The sequence below is a fragment of the Mytilus trossulus genome, chromosome 11 (assembly GCF_036588685.1).
Source record: "Mytilus trossulus isolate FHL-02 chromosome 11, PNRI_Mtr1.1.1.hap1, whole genome shotgun sequence".
In the NCBI taxonomy this organism is placed as follows: Eukaryota; Metazoa; Mollusca; class Bivalvia; order Mytilida; family Mytilidae; genus Mytilus; species Mytilus trossulus.
In genome coordinates this window covers 65,987,940-66,010,625 of record NC_086383.1, presented here as the reverse complement: position 1 = coordinate 66,010,625, position 22,686 = coordinate 65,987,940, and the positions used below count along the sequence as shown (strand labels likewise).

At 35.6% G+C, this 22,686-nt stretch overlaps 1 protein-coding gene across 1 annotated transcript in view; it reads right to left on the bottom strand.

Moving 5' to 3' along the window:
* Nucleotides 1-16,395: 16,395 nt before the first annotated feature.
* LOC134690247 (uncharacterized) overlaps nt 16,396-22,686 on the bottom strand; it is a 50,187-nt gene continuing 43,896 nt past the window's right edge. Inside the window, exons 15-16 of the mRNA XM_063550224.1 lie at nt 22,414-22,441; nt 16,396-19,687 (exon numbers count right to left, since the gene is read on the bottom strand). Coding sequence (XP_063406294.1) covers nt 19,113-19,687; nt 22,414-22,441 — 603 coding nt within the window. The 3' untranslated portion in view covers nt 16,396-19,112. The remainder of the gene's footprint in view (nt 19,688-22,413; nt 22,442-22,686) is intronic.

Below are 22,686 nucleotides of genomic sequence, written 5' to 3'. Positions count from 1 at the left end.
AAAATATAACTGAAAGGATTATTGAGCTTTTGAATTTCTTTCCCTCAATGATATGCTTTAAAAGAGAAAGATAAACCGAGGAAGATTACCTAAATTTTAAATGTTGAATAAACAGAAAATACGTTTCTCTTTCCAATCTTTTACTCCCCCTCCCCAAAATTGCTTTGTTTCTTCTATATTACTTTTTTAAAACAAATCCATCTAAATGAAGTCTGTTTGATCTCCAGCTAATCTCCCTGTTTTAAAAGAAACCGTTAAGATGACCCCCTTTAAATTCGATCCAAAAATATGGGGAATAGATATTCAAAAAGTCGTTTAAATTTCCATTAAGTCTAAAAATAATACAAATTTTATCAGAATTCTTTAATACGGATATTCTTAGATACATTTATATTTTGGCAGAAATTACCAAAAAAAAATTTAACCATCTTTCTGAATTTAATACACTGATTTAAGATTTATCTTGTACACAAAATATAATAATACATTTTATGTTCAAGCTAAGTTCAACTTTGTCGTAATTTCACGGCAGATGGATGATTCGGGGGGGGGGGGGGGGGGGGTGCTAACATGTCGTCACCCTAGTATTGGACAAAGTATCGTGTTTTAGCTAAAAATAGTCAATATTGTTCTTGGTCTCGCTTTACCCTACGATATCTTTTTTAATTTGATAGAATAACGCCCCTTCAAAATCTAGGAACCGCCCCTAAAGGTAAAAATAGATTTGAACTGTGCAGTATATCTGAGGTAGTTAATGCACACCTTAGCTGTGCAGTATCCAGATTATAGCACAGTAAGAACAAAGAGATTTTACTCATGCCATGTGTTAACATAATAATAAACACAAAAGGAAGGATGTTGGGAAAGCAACAAATGCGGCAAAATATGACATATAGAAAACAGAATGGTTATGGAGTAAACATTCGTGTGATAACAACTCAGACGATACATAAAAAATCAGAATAATGCGCCAATGTATTGTATTGATTGTCACATGTATTAATCTGTATTATCTCCCTTACTCCATGTGTCATGATTATACATGTATGATTGATGGGTTATTTCCCTTTACTGTTTACCGCCTCATGATCATTATTAAATGTGCCTTTCTAACGATCACATGTGTTATGTTTTCTCTGCTTACTGGCGTGGCGGCAGCGGTTTAAGAAACCCACATCTCAAATAACTCAACAATTTGAACATTATTCCACTCTAAAAGTAAAAGGTGAGCAGGAAAATTTGTCATTTATTCTGACTAACACGACAACATTTTCTATTGTTGGACTTAACTGATCTTTACAAAATGGCAGGCACACGTGCTCCAAAACAATGGTCACTCTCAAAACTTGAAACAATAACATCGTTAGAAGCATGGAGACAAAACTTACAATATACCTTGTCCCTTGATCAAAACTTCGCAGCGTTCCTTGTAGATGGATTTACATGGCTGAAGAAAACCAACGCCAATCCTTTACGTGGCATTGTTGACGATGGCGAGGCGGTTGCCGAAGCTAACCGACGAACAGCAGCCCAAAAGTGCACACATTTGGACCTTATGCTTGGGCAAATAGCAAATTACTGTCCGATTATTTCAAGAAACACTATAATTAAAAATTCGACATCCATTAATTCGATTTGGCAGTCAATTCGTCTACACTACGGATTTCAGTCTACTGGTGGACACTTTCTTGACTTTAATAGCATCTTTTTGGAACCAGACGAGCGTCCTGAGGACTTATTTCAGCGATTGGCTAGTTTTATTGAAGACAATATGCTTCGTGCCGGTGGCAATATTCATCACCACGGAGAAGTACCTGAAGCCGACGAAGAACTATCGCCTTCTTTGGAAAACCTGATTGTACTAACTTGGTTAAAACTTATTAATCGTGACTTGCCCAACCTAGTGAAGCAGCGATATGGAACTGAGTAACGGTCAAAAACATTAGCTTCTTTGAAACCTGAAATTTCACAGGCACTTGATAGTTTACTTGACGAAATTCATTCAGCCACTGATGCCAAGGTTTTACGGGCGTCAATAAAAGACAAACATTTTGACAGAAGTGCAAAAAAGACAGGTAGTATAAGAACTGGTCGTCAAATAAAGTGTTGTATTTTATGTAAGCAAGCAGGTCATCCATCCCAACATTTTTTAAGTACTTGTAAATATTTACCTGATGAAGACAAACAATATATGTCCAGAGTAAGGCAATCTCATTGTACAGAAGTAGGTGATAGTGAGTCTGAGGACAATGTTGATAATGAACAAGTCTCATTTTTAAATGATAATGTAGGTCCTAGTAAGCTTAGAGTTGTATCTGCTTTAAGACGGGTGAGCACTAAACAGTCCCCTTACTTTAAGGCATTTTATAAACATTTCCCGCTTGAGCTAACACTAGATACGGGCGCTGAGGTGAGTATGATAAAAGCTTCTTCCGCGGATTACATCGGCGTAACAATCAAGAAGAGCAAACATTCCGCTTTACAAGCTGACGGTGTTACCCCGTTAAATATAGTTGGTGAATGTCATTTCACACTTTCGAGAGACGGAATCGAGTTACAGTTAGAGGCCCTAGTAGTGAACGACTTGGACGTTGATATACTCGCCGGTATTCCTTTCATGTCATCGAACGATATCGCGATTTTCCCTAGCAAACATAAAATCGTAATACGCGACAAGGTACCTGTTATGTATGGTAGCCCAAACGAGGAACTTAACTCTAGTAATACTCGTGTACGTAGAACACAGGCCTTTCTTATCCGGGCTCCATCAGCAAGTTCAGTAGTTTGGCCAGGATGTTACGGCGAATACGACATCCCATCGGAAATAGAAGCGGATTGCATTCTCGCGGTCGAGCCTCACACTGACGCTTCTCGTACGAAAGATTGGCCCAGTCCCCAAATTGCTCAGTCCGTCGCAGGCAAAATACGCATCGTGAATAACACGTCGGTACCGCAGTTCATGCAACGAAATGAACATTTCTGTCGAGTACGACTTACGACTACCATAGACAACGCACGAGAGGCTCCGGACAATATCCGTGACATAAAAACAGCTAACTACATAGACTCCAAACATACTTCCCAATTTTTCAAACAAGTCTCTGTAGACCCAGATAATTTACTTAGTCCAGATCTCCAAACCCAGTTCAATGAACTTCTTCGAAAGTTCAGTGAAGTTTTTAGTCCCAACTTTGAAGGTTATAATGGGGAAATAGGTCCTTTTGAAGCATCTGTTAATATGGGTCCTGTCCAGCCTCCCCAACGTAAAGGTAGAATGCCACAGTATTCAAAAAATAATTTGGTAGAACTCCAAAACAAATTTGACGAATTGGAATGTAAAGGAGTGTTCCGTAAACCCGAAGACGTCGGAATTTCAGTCGAGTATATTAACCCTTCATTTCTTGTCAAAAAAGCTTCCGGTGGTTTCCGACTTGTAACAGCATTTGCCGATGTTGGCAGATATAGTAAGCCGCAACCCTCTCTTATGCCTGACGTGGATTCCACACTCCGTACGATCGCACAGTGGAAATATATAATCAAGTCTGATCTTACGAGCGCATTTTACCAAATCCCATTGGCAAAAGATTCGATGAAGTATTGCGGAGTCGCGACCCCTTACCGTGGAGTTCGCGTATATACACGTTGTGCGATGAGAATGCCTCGTTCCGAAACGGCTCTTGAAGAACTAATGTGTCGTATAGTGGGGGATTTCTTACAAAAAGGTTGCGTAGCTAAGTTGGCAGATGACTTATTTTGTGGCGGTAATACCCCGGAGGAGTTTTTATACAATTGGGAGTGCGTTCTTCAGTCACTACAAAAATCAGGAATTTGCCTATCACCTAGCAAAACTGTTATTTGCCCAAAATCGATAACAATCCTAGGTTGGATTTGGTCACAGGGTTCGATTTCCGCTAGCACACACAGAGTAGCAACACTAGCATCGTGTCCCGTACCAGACACTGTGCGGGGTCTTCGATCATTTATCGGTGCGTACAAGATGCTAAGCCGCGTCATTCCGAATTGTTCCAACTTAATTGCCCCATTAGAAGAGAAAGTAAGTGGTATGAAATCAGCTGACAAAATTATTTGGTCCGACACGCTAAGAGAACATTTCGAGTTTGCCCAAAAGTCTCTGAGCTCCCGTAAAGCCATCACGCTATCTAAATGCAGTGATCAACTGTGGATAGTCACAGACGGTTCCGTCACTAAACGCGGTATCGGAGCGACCCTATACATAACTCGTGACGGTAAAGTGTCCTTAGCAGGATTTTTCAGTGCTAAGTTGCGTAAACATCAAGTGTTGTGGCTACCGTGTGAAATCGAAGCGCTTTCCATTGCCGCTAGTGTCAAACATTTCAGTCCCTTTATTATTCAGTCAAAACTGTAAGCTAATGTGTTGACAGATAGTAAACCATGCGTACAGGGATTTGAAAAACTATGTCGCGGTGAATTTTCGGCCAGTCCGCGTGTCACATCGTTTCTTTCTGTTGTAAGCCGATATCAGGTCAGCGTCAACCATTTATCCGGTCGTGCAAATATTCCATCCGACTTTGCAAGCAGAAACGCACCCGTTTGTACAGAGCCTAATTGTCAGGTTTGTTGCTTTATATCGCGTACCGAAGATTCTGTCGTTCGAGCCGTAAGCATTCAAGACGTTCTCAATGACGAATTTCGCTTACCTTTCACCACCAGGTCGGCCTGGATTAATATTCAATCAGAATGCCCTGATCTTAGACGCACCCACGCTCATTTAAAACAAGGCACTCGGCCCTCCAAAAAACTGACAAACATCAAAGACGTCAAACGTTACCTGAATGTTGCATCAATCGCCAAAGACGGTTTGTTAGTTGTTCGGCGTTGTGATCCTCTTGCTCCACCCAACGAATTGATCATTGTTCCACGTAACGTTCTTGACGGACTCGTCACCGCTCTACATATTAAGTTGGACCATCCGTCAAAACACCAATTAAATCTCGTCTTAAAGCGTCACTTTTACGCTTTGGACATGCCAAAGGCGGCCGAACAGGCTAGTGACTCCTGTCACACGTGCGCGTCTTTAAAACGGTTCCCTAAGAGCCTTGTCGAGCAGTCTTCAGAAGACCCACCGGACTTGGTTGGCATATCTTACGTGGCCGACGTTCTTAAGCGCAACCGTCAACTCATACTGGTCGTCAGAGAAACTGTAACGTCGTACACTAGTACATGCTTTATCAAAGACGAAAAACTTGGTAGCTTGCGAGATGGGCTCATACACTTATTGATACCTTTAAAGCCTTTAAACGGTCCAAGTGTTGTCGTTCGAGTTGACCCGGCCCCGGGTTTTCGCCCTTTATGTGACGATTCATACTTAAAGCAACTCAACATATCAATTGAAATTGGCCGTGTTAAAAATCGGAACAAAAATCCAGTTGCCGATAAAGCCATCGCTGAGCTCGAAGACGAGTTACTTCGTGAGGAACGCGATCATTCTCCTCTATCTGAAAATACACTAGTTATAGCTACTACGAGACTTAATTCTAGGCTTCGCCAGCGTGGATTGTCCTCCCGCGAACTATGGACTCAAAGAAGTCAGTTTACTCATGAACAGTTGCCAATTTCTGACATGAACCTTATTCGCGCACAACACGAGGCTCGAAATAAAAATCACGGATTTAGCGAAAAGTCTAAATGTAGTCGACCCGGTCGTCCGACCCCTGATATTAATATAGGGGATTTGGTTTACCTTTATACCGACAGATCAAAGACCCAATCGCGAGATCGATACCTTGTTGTAGCCCGTGATGGCGAATGGTGTTTCATCAAAAAATTCTCAGGCAATCAACTCCGCGCCTCGTCCTACAAAGTAAAACTTTCGGAATGTTATAAAGTTTTAAACACTATTAGTGCCCAGCAAAATCCAAGATATTCTCAGAATGTCTACAATCAGGAGTCTGATTCAGATGGCCATGACGAAGATAGCCTTCCTGGGCCTATCCGTGACCTACCACCAGATCGCGCGGAGCCCCCGCCTATTCTTATTTGCGAAAATATCGACGACGTTGAAAGTCTGGACGAGCCGACTGCGCAACATGATAATAGTCTCGAACATGACTTGACACTTAGTAACTCGAGTACTGAACAAGATAAGCGCGTACTCCGTAAGCGTTCCGAATTGAAAAAGCCAGCGCGGTTTAAAGATTTCATTTCCTTTTAAATGTAATGCTCACTCGTCACCTTGGGTAAATTGTTTAAGAGATACAACAAAATGTACGTTGTTTTTCATTTACTGCTTATTTTTATGTTTACTACAATGTGTATGCAAAGTATTTTTTGCTTAACTACTTATATAGTAATATGCATTTGATGAAGATATAGAGACTTTAAAGGAGAAGGAAAAAATGTCAGAAATATTTTGTTTCTTATTGATAGCTATGTGCTTAGTTTACGCGTATTGATAACATTTATTTTCATTCATGTTCTTATAATAACAGTGATTATTAGTTGACAATTGTAAAGAGAGAGAGAGAGAGACTTTAAAGGAGAAAAGAAGTTGCGCCAATGTATTGTATTGATTGTCACATGTATTAATCTGTATTATCTCCCTTACTCCATTTGTCATGATTATACATGTATGATTGATGGGTTATTTCCCTTTACTGTTTACCGCCTCATGATCATTATTAAATGTGCCTTTCTAACGATCACATGTGTTATGTTTTCTCTGCTTACTGGCGATGAAGGAAAAATTGCTTTCCCAATATACATGTACCAGCAGTGTTGGTGTACGAGGCGCGTTTATGATTTTTATTATGTTACTTGATATGAAAAATTGATAAAAAATATTATCTACTTGTACAAGTAAATCCTGAGCCTGTAATAGCTGTTCTTCTTGTTCCATTTGAATTGATAGAATCAACGCTGTCGCCTCTCTTGTTCTCATAGAATCATATGATATAAGCTCCATGTTTTGCGAACGTCTTTCTTTACTGTCGTATTAGACTGACCAGTGCTTATTGCGCATGGCACTTTAAATATTTTTGAACAGCGCGAAAATTAACTTACATTTAGCTGGATTTATTGCCGTCGTAGTTCCATCTTGTCGCCTTCGTACTTTTATTCGATGGCAACACGACGGGTCAACAAGGTCTTCACGAAGTCGTGTTGCCATCGTAAGACCTTCGTGTAGCTTCGTGATTCATTTGCGTAGACATCGTAATGTCAAAACTGCCCGATGGAAACGATGGAAACACGAATGCAATACGATGTTCAAAGATGCATTCCCGTTGACATTACGATGGTGAGGATGGTGATACGAACTCAATACGAACCCTCAACGTTGGGCGTACCTTCGGGGATTTTTTAACATGTTAAAAAATTTAGAACCCTTCCCGAAGTTGTCCCCGAAGGCTAGAAAAAGTGGCCGATGATTCTACGATGGTTAAAGATGGCACTACGAATAGCCCGATCTGGATACGATCAGTCCCAATTTTGAAAATTTCCATAATCGTGTTACCATCGGCGTAAAAATCGGGACAGTGTGACGCGGGCAAAAGTTGTAACAATATATCAAAATGATCAATTCATTTTTTTTTTAAAGTTAGGCACACTATATTAAAATGTTCAATAATATATTAAAAAGAAATGTGCTTCACATCTGTTTTTACCATAATATCCACCTTTTAAAAATCCTTTTCCTGCACATATCGAATCAGATTTTAACAACACGACTAAGAGAAATAAAAAGTTCAGTAAAAACATAAGAAGGTACCCCAAAAAAAAAAAATAAAAAAAAATAAATGGGATTTTGCAACCTTGAAGTGGTTCGAAAAGAAAGATAAAGATACCATTGTTTTGTGGTCAGGCAATATCCTTTTTTTATACCTTTTTTAAGAATTGCCATTATGTTTTTTTGGGTTTTCCTTTTTTTTTTATCCTGTCGAATTGCTATGAGAATATGCAAGCTTCCTCTTAAAGTTTGTTCTATTTGTCAATCCCAAGTTCTGCCTGTTTTTCTATACATTTAGATGCCTAAGTTCTCACAGTTTAAATTTCATGCAAACTGTACTTTGAACAAAAAAGAAACACACAAAACAGTTGTTCCATAATCTACTTCACCATTTGCTTTACTTGTATCACAAATAACATGCTTGTGGATTTACAAATAGAGCATGAATATCAATTTGACGATATTATTTCATCTGGCAAGGAAAATGAAAGAAACTTTAAATTCTTATTTATCAAACAAAGGACCATTAAATTATTCATAATCCCTGTAATCATATTAGGGAATTTGTAGAATAATTATTAAAATGTTCAGTGATTATGTAAAATCACTGGTCATTTTCAGGGATTATATATAATTACTAATGATTTTAGTGATTCTACATATTCCCTGAAAAATCAGGGATTCTACATAATCCCTGATTATACAAATTCACTGTAACAGATATATTGTCACCCCTTGGTCACTTTACACCGGAACCCAAGGTGTGACTATGGTAAAGATATATTGTCATCCCTTGGTCACTTCACACCGGAACTCAAGGTGTGACTATGGTATAGATATATTGTCATTCATTGGTCACTTTACACCTGATCTCAAGGTGTGACTATGGTATAGAGATATTTTCACCCCTCGGTCACTTTACACCGGATATCAAGGTGTGCCTATGGTATAGATATATTGTCATTCCTTGGTCACTTTACACCGGATCTCAAGGTGTGACTATGGTATAGATATATTGTCATCCCTTGGTCACTTTACACCGGAACTCAAGGTGTGACTATGGTATAGATATATTGTCATCTTTGGTCACTTTACACCGGAACTCAAGGTGTGAGTATGGTATAGATATATTGTCATCCCTTGGTCACTTTACACCGGAACTCAAGGTGTGACTATGGTATATATATATATATTGTCATCCCTTGGTCACTTTACAAAGGATCCAAATTGGTGACTATGGTATATTAATATGTTCGTACACATTATACTTATATATGCCAAAATACCGGTATCTCAAACACATTTTACAATTGCCGAATCCCCCAAACTAGAAGGAATCTATTTTTAATACACATATCAGATATGTATAATCTCTGCACATACTAATTTCATGAAAATATCATTTATATATGTAAACAGTCTTTAAACTGTCAATACAAGTTGAAAACCAGGTTCAACCCACCATTTTTCCCTTTATAAATGTCCTGTACCAAGTCAGGAATATGGCCATTGTTATATTATAGTTCGTTTCTGTGTGTGTTACATTTTAACGTTGTGTTTCCGTTGTGTCGTTTGTTTTCTCTTATTTTTGAGTGTGAATTCACATTACTATAAGACGTGTCACGGTACTTATCTTTCCAAAATTCTTGTATTTGGTTTTGATGTTATATTTGTTATTCTCATAGGATTTTGTCTAATGCTTAGTCCGTTTCTGTGTGTGTGTGTGTGTGTGTGTGTGTTAAATGTTGTGTCGTTGTTCTCCTCTTATATTTAATGCGTTTCCCTCAGTTTTAGTTTGTTACCCCGATTTTGTTTTTTGTCCATGGATTTATGAGTTTTGAATAGCTGTATACTACTGTTGCCTTTATTTACTCTGTCATAAACGAACCCGCCGGCCAGGAAAAATAACAACCAAGTTAACTCAGTTGATATGGAAACCTGTGTTCAAACCCTATTGCTCTGAAGATCGTCTCGAGATATGTAGATTGAACAGTACTGATTATTGACTAAACCTGAGACTTATCGATCTTTTATATAAACTTATTCTTAAAGGTTACCAAGTCACTGTAATAAGATCATTGAATATTGTTTTTATTGGTATTTTTTAATAGTTTGTTTTATGTTGTACTGTCACACCACTGTCTAAGGTTAGGGGGATGGTTAAGATCCTGTCAACATGTTTAACCCCGCCACATTCTGTATATGTGTATGTATTTATCCAAGTCAGGAGCCTGTAATTCAGGAGTTGTCGTTTGATTATATGTAACATATTTGTTTTTCGTTTGTAAATTTGGCCATTAGTTTTCTCGTTTTACATTGTCATTTCACGGATTTTTATAGCTGACTATGCGGTATGTGCATTGCTCATTGTTAAAGGCCGTACGGTGACCCATAGTTATCAATGTATGTGTCGCTTGGTGTCTTGTGAATTGACTCGTTGGCAATCATACCACATCTTCTTTTTATATATGTGTAGTATGTTTACATAAAACAAATTAAAAAAAAATATATACTCGTAAACAGAATATACATATATAGTACAAAATATGAAAACGCTTATAGCTGTAACCAGAGAGCATGATTTTTCTTCCGGTAGTAATTAACTTTTGCCCTACAATAACACTAACATGACTTTTAAAAGAGAGGCGAAAGATACCACATGTTTATTAAACTCAAAAGTCTTAGACAAACTGACAACGGCATGGTACAAAAATATACCAATGTATATTCAAACTCACAAGACAAAATCAAAGTGACAATGCCATTGTGAAGAAAATATACCACATGTATATTCAAACTCAATAGTAACAAGATTGTGTCCCAAGTACACGGATGCCCAACTCGCATTATCATTTTCTATGCTCTATAGACCGTGAAACTAGGGTAAAAACTCTAATTTGGCATAGAAATTAATAAGATCATAGCATAGGGAACATGTTTACTAAGTTGCAAGTGGATTGGACTTCAACCTCATTAAAAACTACCTTGACCAAAAACTTTAACCTGAAGCAGGACGAACGGACGGACGAACAGACGGACAGAAAACATAATGCCCCTCTACTATCGTAGGTGGGGCATAACAATCAAACTGACAATGCCATAGTAAAAAAATTACCATGTATATTCAAATCACGAGTCAAAAACAAACTGACAATGCCATGGTGAACAAAATATACCAAATGTATATTCAAACTCATACGCTGGAGATAAACTGACAACGCTATGGTAAGGAAAAGATACGAAATGTATATTTAAACTCACAAGTCAAAAACAAAATGACAAAATGTACATTCAAACTCACAAGTCAAAATCAAACTGGCAATTTCCAGGGTAAAAAAATATACCAAATGTATATTCAGACTCACAAGATTAATTCTAATTGACAATGCCATGGTGGAAAAAAATCTACCAATTGTATATTCAAACTCATAAGTTAAAAACAAACTGACAATGCAATGGTAAAAAATATAGCAAATGTATATTCAAACTCACGAGTCAAAAACGAACTGACAATGCCATGGTAAAGAAAAGATACCAACTTCATATTCTAAGTCACAAGTCAAACACAAACTGACAATGCAATGATAAAAAAGAATATACTTAATGTAAATTCAAACTGACGAGTCTGAAACAAAATGCCATGGTGAAGAAAATATAACAAATGCACGGTATATCGAAACACACAAGTAAAACATAAATTGACAATGCCATGGTGCAGAAAAAATACCAAATGTATTTCTCAAACTCAAAAGTCAAAAGGAAATACAATGTTATGGTAAAAAAAATATACCAACTGTATATTCAAACTTACAAGTCAAAGACAAACTGATAACGCCATGGTAAAGCAAAGATACCAAATGTATATTCTTACTCATACGTCGGAGCCAAACTGGCAATGCCATGGTAAAGCAAAGATAACAAATGTATATTCTAACTGATACGTCGGAGGAAAACTGATAACGTCATGGTAAAGCAAAGATACCAAATGTATATTCTAACTCATAGACATACGTCGGAGACAAACTGACAATGCCATGGTAAAGCAAAGATACCAAATAATGATTTAAACTCACAAGTCAAAAACAAACTGACAATGCATTTACGTAAAAACAAATACCAAATGTATATTCTAACTCATACGTCAAAAACTAATTGACAATTAATGCTATGATAAAAAAAAAAATACAGCAAATGTATTTTCAAACTCACAAGTCAAAAACTAACTGACAATCCCATGGTAGAGTAAGTTTACCAAATGCATATCCAAACTCACAAGTTAAAAACAAACTGACAATGCCATGTTGAAGAAAATATACCAATGTATATTCAAACTCATAAGTCCTTGACAAACTGGCAATGTCACGGTAAATAAAAGATACTTAATATATATTTGAACTCACAAGTCAAAACAAAATGGCAATATGTAAATTCAAACTCATAATTCAAAAACAAACTGACAATGCCATGGTTAAAAAAAAATACCAAATGTATATTCAAACTCATACGTCGGAGACAAACTGACAACGCTATGGTAAAGAAAGGATACCAAATGTATAATCAAACTCATAATTATAAAAAAAAAAGATGTGGTATGCTTGCTAATGACACAATCTTCCACCAGAAACTAAAATGACACAGAAAATTACAAGTAGGAGACAAACGGACAACGCCATGGTCAAAGGCGGATTTAGGGTAGCAGGCAGGGAGCTGGCCTTCATTTTGTGGAAAAAAAATAATGGATTAAATAGGGAATCACTGAAGCATGACTGAAGCCCCCCTTATTTGACAATTTATGGATCCGCCACTTATGGAAAAAAAGGTAGCAACCAAATGACAAACAAGTCTTTAAAAAACAACATGAACATTTAAAGAATGAGCAACATGAACCACACATACACTTGGTGTGATCTTAAGTGCTCCACTGAGCAACACGAACCCAACCACCAGGTAAACGGACAGAAAGTCACAGGACAAAAAGTCACAGGACATAAAGTCACAAATTTGATAGGACAAAAAGTCACAATTAATTCTTTGACAATTGTTTGAATATATAAGAGAAAGATCTTGAAACATTTACTTTTTAATACATCTTTTCATTTTTAAGTGTAGGAGATTGTTCCTAAGCTTTGTTAAATAAAAATTATTAAATTTTAATCATTCAGAGAAGAAATTTCTTGGCACTATGAAGCCATTTAAGTACCATGTCACGTTGACATCTTGTTTTCATACCACTTATTTGATCATTATTGATATTTATTGAATAAATTTTAATTACAAATATGCTTTATGTATAACACTTCAAGAAAAAAACAAAACTTTTATTTTTTTAAATTGTTTTTTCTTGTTAAAAATATTCGAAAAACTGAATTGTGACTTTTTGTCCTGTGACTTTTTGTCCGAGACTTTTTGTCTGTGACTTTTTGTCTGTGACTTTCTGTCCTACATTCAACCACCAGTGGGGATGATCTTAAGTGCTCCTTCGTGTTAACCAACACTAGGTGTGCTTTTAAAGTGCCTCCTTATGTTCACCAAAACTGGGTGACCTTTAAAGTGCCCATAAAGTTCAGCAAAACTGGAGGTATTCATTCTAAAGTGCTCACCAAGGTTCAGCGAAACTGGGTGTGCCCTAAAGTGCCCAGTAAGGTTCACCAAAATGTGTGTGCTCTGAAGTGCTCCTTAAGGATCAGCAAAACTGGTTGTACTCTAAAGGGCACCTTTTGGTTTACCAAAATTGGGTGTGCTCTTTAGTGCTCCTTAATGTTCACCAAAACTGGGTGTGCTCTAAAGTGGTCCTTGCAGTTCATCAAAACTGTGTGTACTCTAAAGTGCGCCGCAAGGTTTGTTCAAACTTGATGTACTCTAAAGTACTCATTAAAGACCAGTAAATAGGGATGTACTCTAAAGTGCTCCTTAAGGTTCATAAAAACTGGGTGTACTCTAAAGTGTTCCACAAGTTTCAGCAAAACTGGGTGTACTCTAACGTGTTCCTTAAAGTTCACCAACACTGGGTTTACTCTTTAAGTGCTCCTTACGGTTCACAAAAACTGGGTGTGCTCTAAAGTCATCCTTAAGGTTCATCAACACTGTTTGTACTCTAAAGTGCTCTGTAAGGTTAACCAAAACTGGGTGTGCTCTAAAGTAGTCATTAAAGACCAATAAAACTGGGTGTACTCTAAGGTGCCCCTTAATGTTCACCAAAACCTGGTGTACTCTAAAGTGCTCCTTAAGAATCACCAACACTGGGTGAACTCAAAAGTGCTCCGTAAGGTTCAACAGCACTGGATGTACTTTAAAGGGCTCCTTAAGGTTTTACAAACATTGGGTGTGCTCTGAAGTGCCACTTAGATCAACAACACTGGTTGTAATCTAAAGTGCTCCGGAAGGATCACCAAAACTGGTTGTACTCTAAAGTGGTCTTTAATGTTCGCCAAAACTATGTGTAATCTTAAGTGCTCCTTAATGTTTCCAAAAAATGGGTGTACTCTAAAGTGTTTCGTTAGGTTTGCCTAAACTGGTTTGGTCTAAAGTTCTCTGTAGGGTTCGCAAAAACTGGTTGTACTCTAAAACATGGCTAGTATTTATCTTGTATCGCTAAACTGACCTTGGACAATTCTAATACCAATACAGTATGGTAAGTAATGCAGTGCTATAATTTATCTTTTAGCGAAAGGAATTCGAAACAGTGCTTGGACACTTTTTTTTTTAAACAAAACAAGTAAAAAATGGCTAGTATTTGTCTTGTATCGTTAGGAAAAAACTTGGACACTTTATTAACAATCCAAGTCATCTATACCAATTAAATTACGTTCATCGGGAGCAAGATATATCTCATATCGATATTATGAAGATCATAAAGAGGCAGAAGAATCTACATTTCTTTATCTTTTTCGTTATATCCAACATACCTCAATACAATTTAACATGATTCATTGCAGAAGACTTTTTAACAAAACCTTTTACCTCAAATTTAAATAAACTCAATATATATTCAATTATAAACCCTTCTTGTGATCTGTAGGTATTGGATGTAGGGGTCGTGGCATGCCTCGTACCGAACAATAAATATTCATATTGTCATGACATGAAAAGACCGTAACAAAGATAAGTTTTACTAGATATATTTATTACTGGAGTAACTTTAAAAAAATTATACAATGCAAATCATTGATAGAATACATAAGAAGAATCATTTTATATACATGGCAACAATAAATAATTTGATCATTTATAAACAATGCAGAGACAATGTACTCTTTACAACATGGTTCAATGAATAGATACTAGAACAAACCAGCGAAATCGCAGGCATTTAGAGCGTAGTTGAAATTATGTAAACTGATGTGTGGTAAATATTTGTAAAAGCGTTTGACTGGATAATTTCAGGAAAGGTATCAAAAGAACTAGGTGGCAGAGCAATTTATTCAAGCCCTCCGCCCTTAATTGTTGGTTTATTTTTATTGTCTATTAATTTTCCATATACTATGAACACACATATATTATAATCTCTATATGATCGAAGAAAAAGAAAATATTTTATTTTCCAAAGGGCATAACGTTAACTTTACAACGTCAAATTGGTAAAATATTTACCATAATTCGTCAAAATATCCTTATCGTGATTTGTCAGAGGTCTAAAATAATTATCGTTAATACCGTAATTTTGGGACAAAATTAACGTGATTCGTCAAAATCAAACTATGTTTAATCGTCTAAAACAAAGTGTACATGTTATTGTCATCCACCAACAAATATCATTAACGTCATTTGGCAAGAATATTTACGGTTGTCGTCATGGAAGTATCCCTATAACGACCCTCATGAAAAAAACGTGTAATTTTCAATCGGAATTATTCAGTCTTTCCGGTTGCACGAAGAGATTACTACTGCATAGCGAGAATGGCCGAGTAATTACGATTGTGTAATTACCTATAAACCGTTCTAAACGGAAGTCTAGTCTATTACTTAAAAGTCCAACCGATGACTGAAACAATATCCGGACGCCTTTACTCAAGTATCGTTTTTCTTTTAAAATAACCCAAACGGAATAATTATAAGCGGAGATAACAAATGCGATTATACATGGTACCTATAGGACACAGATGCATGATGATTAATTTGTTGTGGAAGCAAGAAAAGCGACAAACAAAATGAGGTCTTAATTCTCGTTAAATAGTATAGATAAGAAGTTGTGGTATGAGTGCCAATGAGACAACTCTCTCATCCAAGCTCTCATCCAAGTCCCAATTTGTAAAAACAAAGCATTATAGGTTAAAGTACGGTCTTCAACACGGAGCCTTGGTTCGCATCAAACAGCAAGCTATCAAGGGCACCAACAAAAATATATGCTTTCTGTCATCTAATTATTCATCATATTTTGATTGCTATTGCCAGGCTAGGCTGATAATTTACAGCTACATGGTTGTGAATATTAACATAAAATTGGTGCCGTTCAGGTTTGTTAATAACAAAACTAAGTCATTGAGAAATCTGCTTGAAGTTACAATAACAATCTATAGATATACTATATAACATAAACAAAAATACATCTTGACGTCAAAATTGAATTCACTGGTAAATTATATTTTACTCTTTTTAATCAAAACTTATGAATGAAGTCATCAGGATTTTGTAACACCTATAGGACCTTTTGTGTTAATTAGTATTACACTATCACAGGATAATTATAGCTAGGACTGAGTCAACCAAGGAGATTGATTTATTTTTGTTATTACAAAAATATGAATTCAAAGGTCGCAGAAAAGTATATAAAAGGACAGAGACTCATGATGAATAATCATAGTAAATAAAATGTTCAAATGAAATTATTGTTAACGAATACTTACAATTTGAATAACATGATAACAAAGCAATGACATTTTTAGATTAATAAGAATAAAAACTATACATATAATACATAAATTACAACACACTTCATGAACACCATGTAATGGCAACTAATCATGTTAATGAACATTAAAATAAAATTGAGAAAGGAAATGGGGAATGTGTCAAAGTGACAACAACCCGAACATAGAGCAGACAACAACCGAAGTCCACCAATGGGTCTTCAATGTAGCGAGAAACTCCCGCACCCGGAGGCGTCCTTTAGCTGGCCCCTTAAAATATGTATACTAGTTCAGTGATAATGGACGTCATACTAAGCTCCAAATTATACAAAAGAAACTAAAATAAAAAATCATACAAGACTAACAAGGCCAGAGGCTCCTGACTTGGGACAGGCGAATTAAAAATTTAAATAAAAATGAATGGAAACATAAAAAAAAAATTGTACAAAATTGTGCTAAATTTGAGCTAAATTTTGAAACATTTGCTGAAAAATTACCTAAGCTCTCCCCTGTCGTCACACAAAAACCGATCCCATGCCATAACAGCATAACACAACCTTTCAGAGGCTACATTTTAAGAAGAACAGTCAAAATTGTGTATCAGACCAATTTGTGATGGTCAGTCTGAATGCAAAGATGCTGCAAGATGCTACAGTGTAGTTTTATCAACTCCCTTAAAAGAGGGACGAAAGACACCAAAGGGACAGTCAAACTCGTAAATCTAAAACAAACTGACAACGCCATGGCTAAAAATTAAAAAGACAAACAGAAAAACAATAGTACACATGACACAACATAGAAAACTAAAGAATAAACAACACGAACCCCACCAAAAACTAGGGGTGATCTCAGGTGCTCCGGAAGGGTAAGCAGATCCTGCTCCACATGCGGCACCCGTCGTGTTGCTTATGTGATTACAAATCCGGTAGATAGTCTTATTCGGTAGGTCAAATTCATGAAAGGGAAGGGGACATGGACAACCCCAAAAACTTGAAAGATTTGATCAATGTTTATTTATTCAGAAAAAAATTGTTTACATATTTGGATTATTTTTTAAGAATTTCTTGTGTGATGATACTACGTCAGTATGAATTGTTTTTATTACGAACCTATCTATTACGCATGTTCAGTGTTTACAATGCACATTTCTTATATAGTTTTTCAATTCATAACCTTCAAACTTTCTAGCATATATATACTAACATACAGTGCTGATATGCATTTTGTTTTGTGTACATAATTATCAACTCTTTTCATATAATCCAAGATGGTGACTTTCATTTATTTAAGAGGTGCACGAAATTTGTGTACAACAGATAATTATTGAGTGCATATATATACTGAACCGCAAAAGAAACGTAATTTTCAAAAGACTAAATTTTCAAATACATTGATAAAAATATCTATTTCCTTTTGGTTTAGGTAAATTACCTTCAAAAGAAGCTAAGATTATGTTTAAATCTTTGTTATGGCTGACTGCGTTCATTAATTCGGTCGGTCTTATAGGTCCGTGGGACACCTTTCGCAGTCACATTTCATGATGATGAGATGCACGTCGACTCCGTACCTCAATAAGGGTATTTTAAAGGTACGAAGTTTTTGTGTCATCATAATCTTTTTGATGCAGTACTGATACCACGACTTAACTCAGGATAACGAGAACAGGCAATCAGACGTTTGAATGCTGGACAGCCACTTCAAGTCGTTCCAAATGCACCACCCAAAGTATGCGTGAATGCTACAATGCAACAAACAGTACAAATGACAGTTTACGTACTCAACGCTAATGGCGGACCTGAATTAAATAAATCTGTGATATGGTAGTGAAAAAGTTTATCAATGAACACTAAATGAACTGAAATAATGCGAATTTGTTAAATAATAAGGGTATTTATACGCCTATTCAATAAAAAAAATATAGCATTTATTCTTCCATTATGTTTGCCTTAAATTACTGCGACATTTCTTTTGCTGTTCAGTATATAAGGCACATTGAGTAAGAAAGAGCATTTTGTATATTCATTTCTGTGAATGTTTTTTGTTTGTCTTTTGTGGATAGTTGTCTGACAATCTATCATATTACATGTCCTTGCTTTAAATATCCGTGATGAAAATAATGGATTTGAAATTTGAAGTATTTATGTATTTTATTTGCTTTCAGTCATTAACATTTTTTTAAACTAGTATACAGTTGGACACAATAAATAAATGATTTTAAAACAAGAATGTGTCCACAGTACACGAATTCCCCACTCGCACTATCATTTTCTATGTTCAATGGACCGTGAAATTGGGGTAAACACTCTAATTTGGCATTTAAATTTGAAAGATCATATCATAGGGAACATGTGTACTAAGTTTGAAGTCGATTGGACTTCAACTTCATTAAAAACTACCTCGACCAAAAACTTTTACCTGACATGGGACAGACGGACGAACAGACAGACGGACGGACGAACAGACGCACAGACCATAAAACATAATGCCCCTACTACTATCGTAGATGGGGCATAACAATATGGTGTCATTTAAATTCCTTGGTTCAATAAAGCTTGATAGAGTTAAGATTTGTCACTTCTCTTTCCTTTTGGTGGCAGATCAGTTGGTCTGGGTGTTATCTGTGCAGTTGATACCACCTGCTTTACTGCTACAGGTATCCGGGATGGCCTTTTTAAGTTTCGCTGACGTGGTGTCTGTTTGTCAGATTTTATTGTTGCAGCAAAATGCTTTATTGTCCGCAGCTTCGGAATTGCACCTTTACTCTTGTGTACCATTTCTTCTGAGGCTTTGAGTGTGCTTAGATCAACATTTTCCATTACTTCTGAGGCTTTGAGTGTGCTTTGATCAACATTTTCTAGTACTTCCTTCAAACACCTGGCTCCTTTCCCAATGTTTACTAAAGCCTGTATAAGGACCCTTATCGTAGGTTTTACAGACCTATCTTCTCTCCATGTAAATAATACTTCCCTATTCTGAGCTGCCAAATCTCTCGGATTCTTGGTCTTTATATTTTCCAAGATGGAAATTGATAATCCAAATTCAGCACCCAGTTGAAAGAATACCTGACCAATTTGTGGAGCTAACTTATCTAGAATCTCATCTGTTGGAATAAAATCAAAGTAATCGGCTGGAATATCTGAAATACAGTAATTATCAATATAAATACAAAATAATTCTTAAAACCCATTAGATGATGACATGTCGCCAGCAGGGATATCTTAAATAATTTATTACTCAAGGAAAAAAAACAAAAAAATATTAATCAGCCTGAATAGATTTTTGGAATACAGTTATTACTATGTCATGTATGTTAAGAAATAAAAAAAAAACAACAATTATTCAACAGGGATATCCAAAATATCCAAGTTTTTACTATAGGAATAAAACAAAAATAATAAGAAGGTATATCAAACATAAAGTTATTACTAAAAAAAACACCTGTATAAGCAGCCTGAAGGGATATCTGAAGTAAAATTATTACTATATTTAGAAACAAAACCAAAGTAATCAGCAGGGATATCCAAAATAAAGATATTACTATAGGAAAAAATCCCAAATTGATAAGTAGCCTGACACGATTTCTACGTAACATAAAAAAAAAAAACCCAAATTAATCAGCACGGTATCTGAAAACTTTTTTACCAAGGGAATGAAACCGAAAAAATTTGTAAGGGTTCCGCGGAACCCAGTGTCTCGCCTACTTTTGCTGTAAATCCAAGGCTCAACAAAAATGAGGAAAAAAATCTATAAAAATATTCCTCTTGATACTATCTTATGATTGTAAGAAGCTTCTGTCCAAGTTTGGTAAAAATCTAGGATAGTTAATCAATCTATTAAATGTTTTGAAAATTTTAACTGCAGACTGTATGTAATGTTAACTGGAAGAAAATCTAAGTCCATTTAAAAGTAAAATATAGAAAAAATGGAGTTATCTTTTTAAAACCACAGAGTGAATGTAATGTTTCACCACAAAAAAACTAAGTCCATTTAAAAGTAAAATATGGAAAAAAATTAACAAAATTTACTTCTGGATACTATCTTATGATCATAAACAAGCTTCTGTCCAAGTTTGGTAGAAATCCAGTTTGGTACAAACCCCGGATAGTTTAAGAAAGTTATTAAAATTCCGAAAACTTTAACCACAGAGTGAATGTCATGTTTCCCCGCAGAAAAAAACTAAGTCCATTTATAAGTAAAATACAGAAAAAATGGAATTTTATTTTTACAAAATATACTTCTGGATACTATCTTTTGATCATAAACAGGTTTCTGTCCGAAATTGGTACAAACCCAGGATAGTTTAAGAAAGTTATTAAAATTCTAAAAACTTTAACCACAGAGTGAATGTTATGTTTCCCGCAGAAAAAACTAAGTCCATTTATAAGTAAAATACGGAAAAAGTGGAATTTTATTTTTACAAAATTTACTTCTGGATACTATCTTTTGATCATAAACAGGTTTCTGTCCGAAATTGGTACAAACCCAGGATAGTTTAAGAAAGTTATTAAAATTCTAAAAACTTTAACCACAGAGTGAATGTTATGTTTCCCGCAGAAAAAACTAAGTCCATTTATAAGTAAAATACGGAAAAAGTGGAATTTTATTTTTACAAAATTTACTTCTGGATACTATCTTATGATCATAAACAAGCTTCTGTCCAAGTTTGGTAGAAATCCAGTATAGTTTAAGAAAGTAATTAAAATTTCAAAAACTTTAACCACAGAGTGAATATTTGTGGACGCCGCCGCCAACGACGACGGAAAGTAGGATCGCTTAGTCTCGCTTTTTCGACTAAAGTCGAAGGCTCGACAAAAATCAGAATTGGAATATAGTTATTACTTTAGGAATAAAACCCAAATTATCCAACAGGGATATTTGAATTATAGTTATTATTTAAGGAATAAAAACAAAATAATATGCTGGGATATCTGAAATGATGTTTTTACTATAATAGGGATATTGAGGTCTGTACATATGTTCACATGTTTATACCTTAACTAAGTCCAGCTATATAAACAATGTGTGTGATGTCTTTGTACACCTGAATGTTGATTTTTATTTGGAAATTTAGTTTGTGGCTGATGGTTCAATTTTCTTTTTCTTTTTATGTATATTAGCACTCACCGCAAACGTTTTTTTTTAACTTTATCTATAACTAGTCTTGAAATAAAATTTATAACCAACAACAAATCAAAATCTTTAAGCATGACGAAAAAAAAATGAAGTAAATTTTCGAAGTCCAAGGACTATATTTCTGCACAAAATCATCAGACCGGAAAAAAATTCGAACTTTGTCTGTACCTTGTTATGACAAAACAATACACCAAATATCAAATCAATAATTTGCTGGTCTGATGGATAGACAGACAGACATACAGATGGATGGATTGCAAACCTAAAGTCCCCTTTGACTTCATCAGTAGAGAATTAAAAAGAACAAACAATAATAATTTGTGACACTTGTGATGCAGGGTCTGCTTACATTTCTTAAGCGTTTGAGATCCCCCTTCTTCTAGGGAGGTGCTCGTGTTGTTCAGGCTTTAGTTTTCGGTGTTATGTAGAATGTTTTTAAGATATTCAGTTGACTCTATTTTGTTTTCTCACATGTATAATTTCAGATTGTATCTTTAGTGTCAGTGGACATGTGGCCTAAGTTGTTTAAAGTCATAAGAAACGAGTGACCGGTGAAAAATAATGTTCTTCCAATTCTTGAACTAATGCATACAAACATCATAAACTTAGTCTTCTGTGCTCGAATTTATCATTTTTTTTGTGTAAATTTCGTATAATCGTCAATTTTTTTTTCAATTGGTCAGTGTTGTGGACATGTGGCCTAAGTTGTTTAACTACTGTATCACTAACCTATTTCTGCCTTCTTGACTCTTCTAACCTGAAAAAAAATGTTGTGAAGTTTATTCATAATAATGAATAGACCTTGACAAGATGTTTGACAATAAATGACTATGAAAAAGAAGAAATATTGTCAAACAAGAAGTGTTTGTCCAACACATCTGACACGAGCTTTAAACCCTTATCAACCAATCAATTAATCCATCCCCTTTATAGAACAATTGATCATTTATTTCTGATCAGAAATTTTCGAACAATAATCAACAAAGTTTTCATTATTAGACA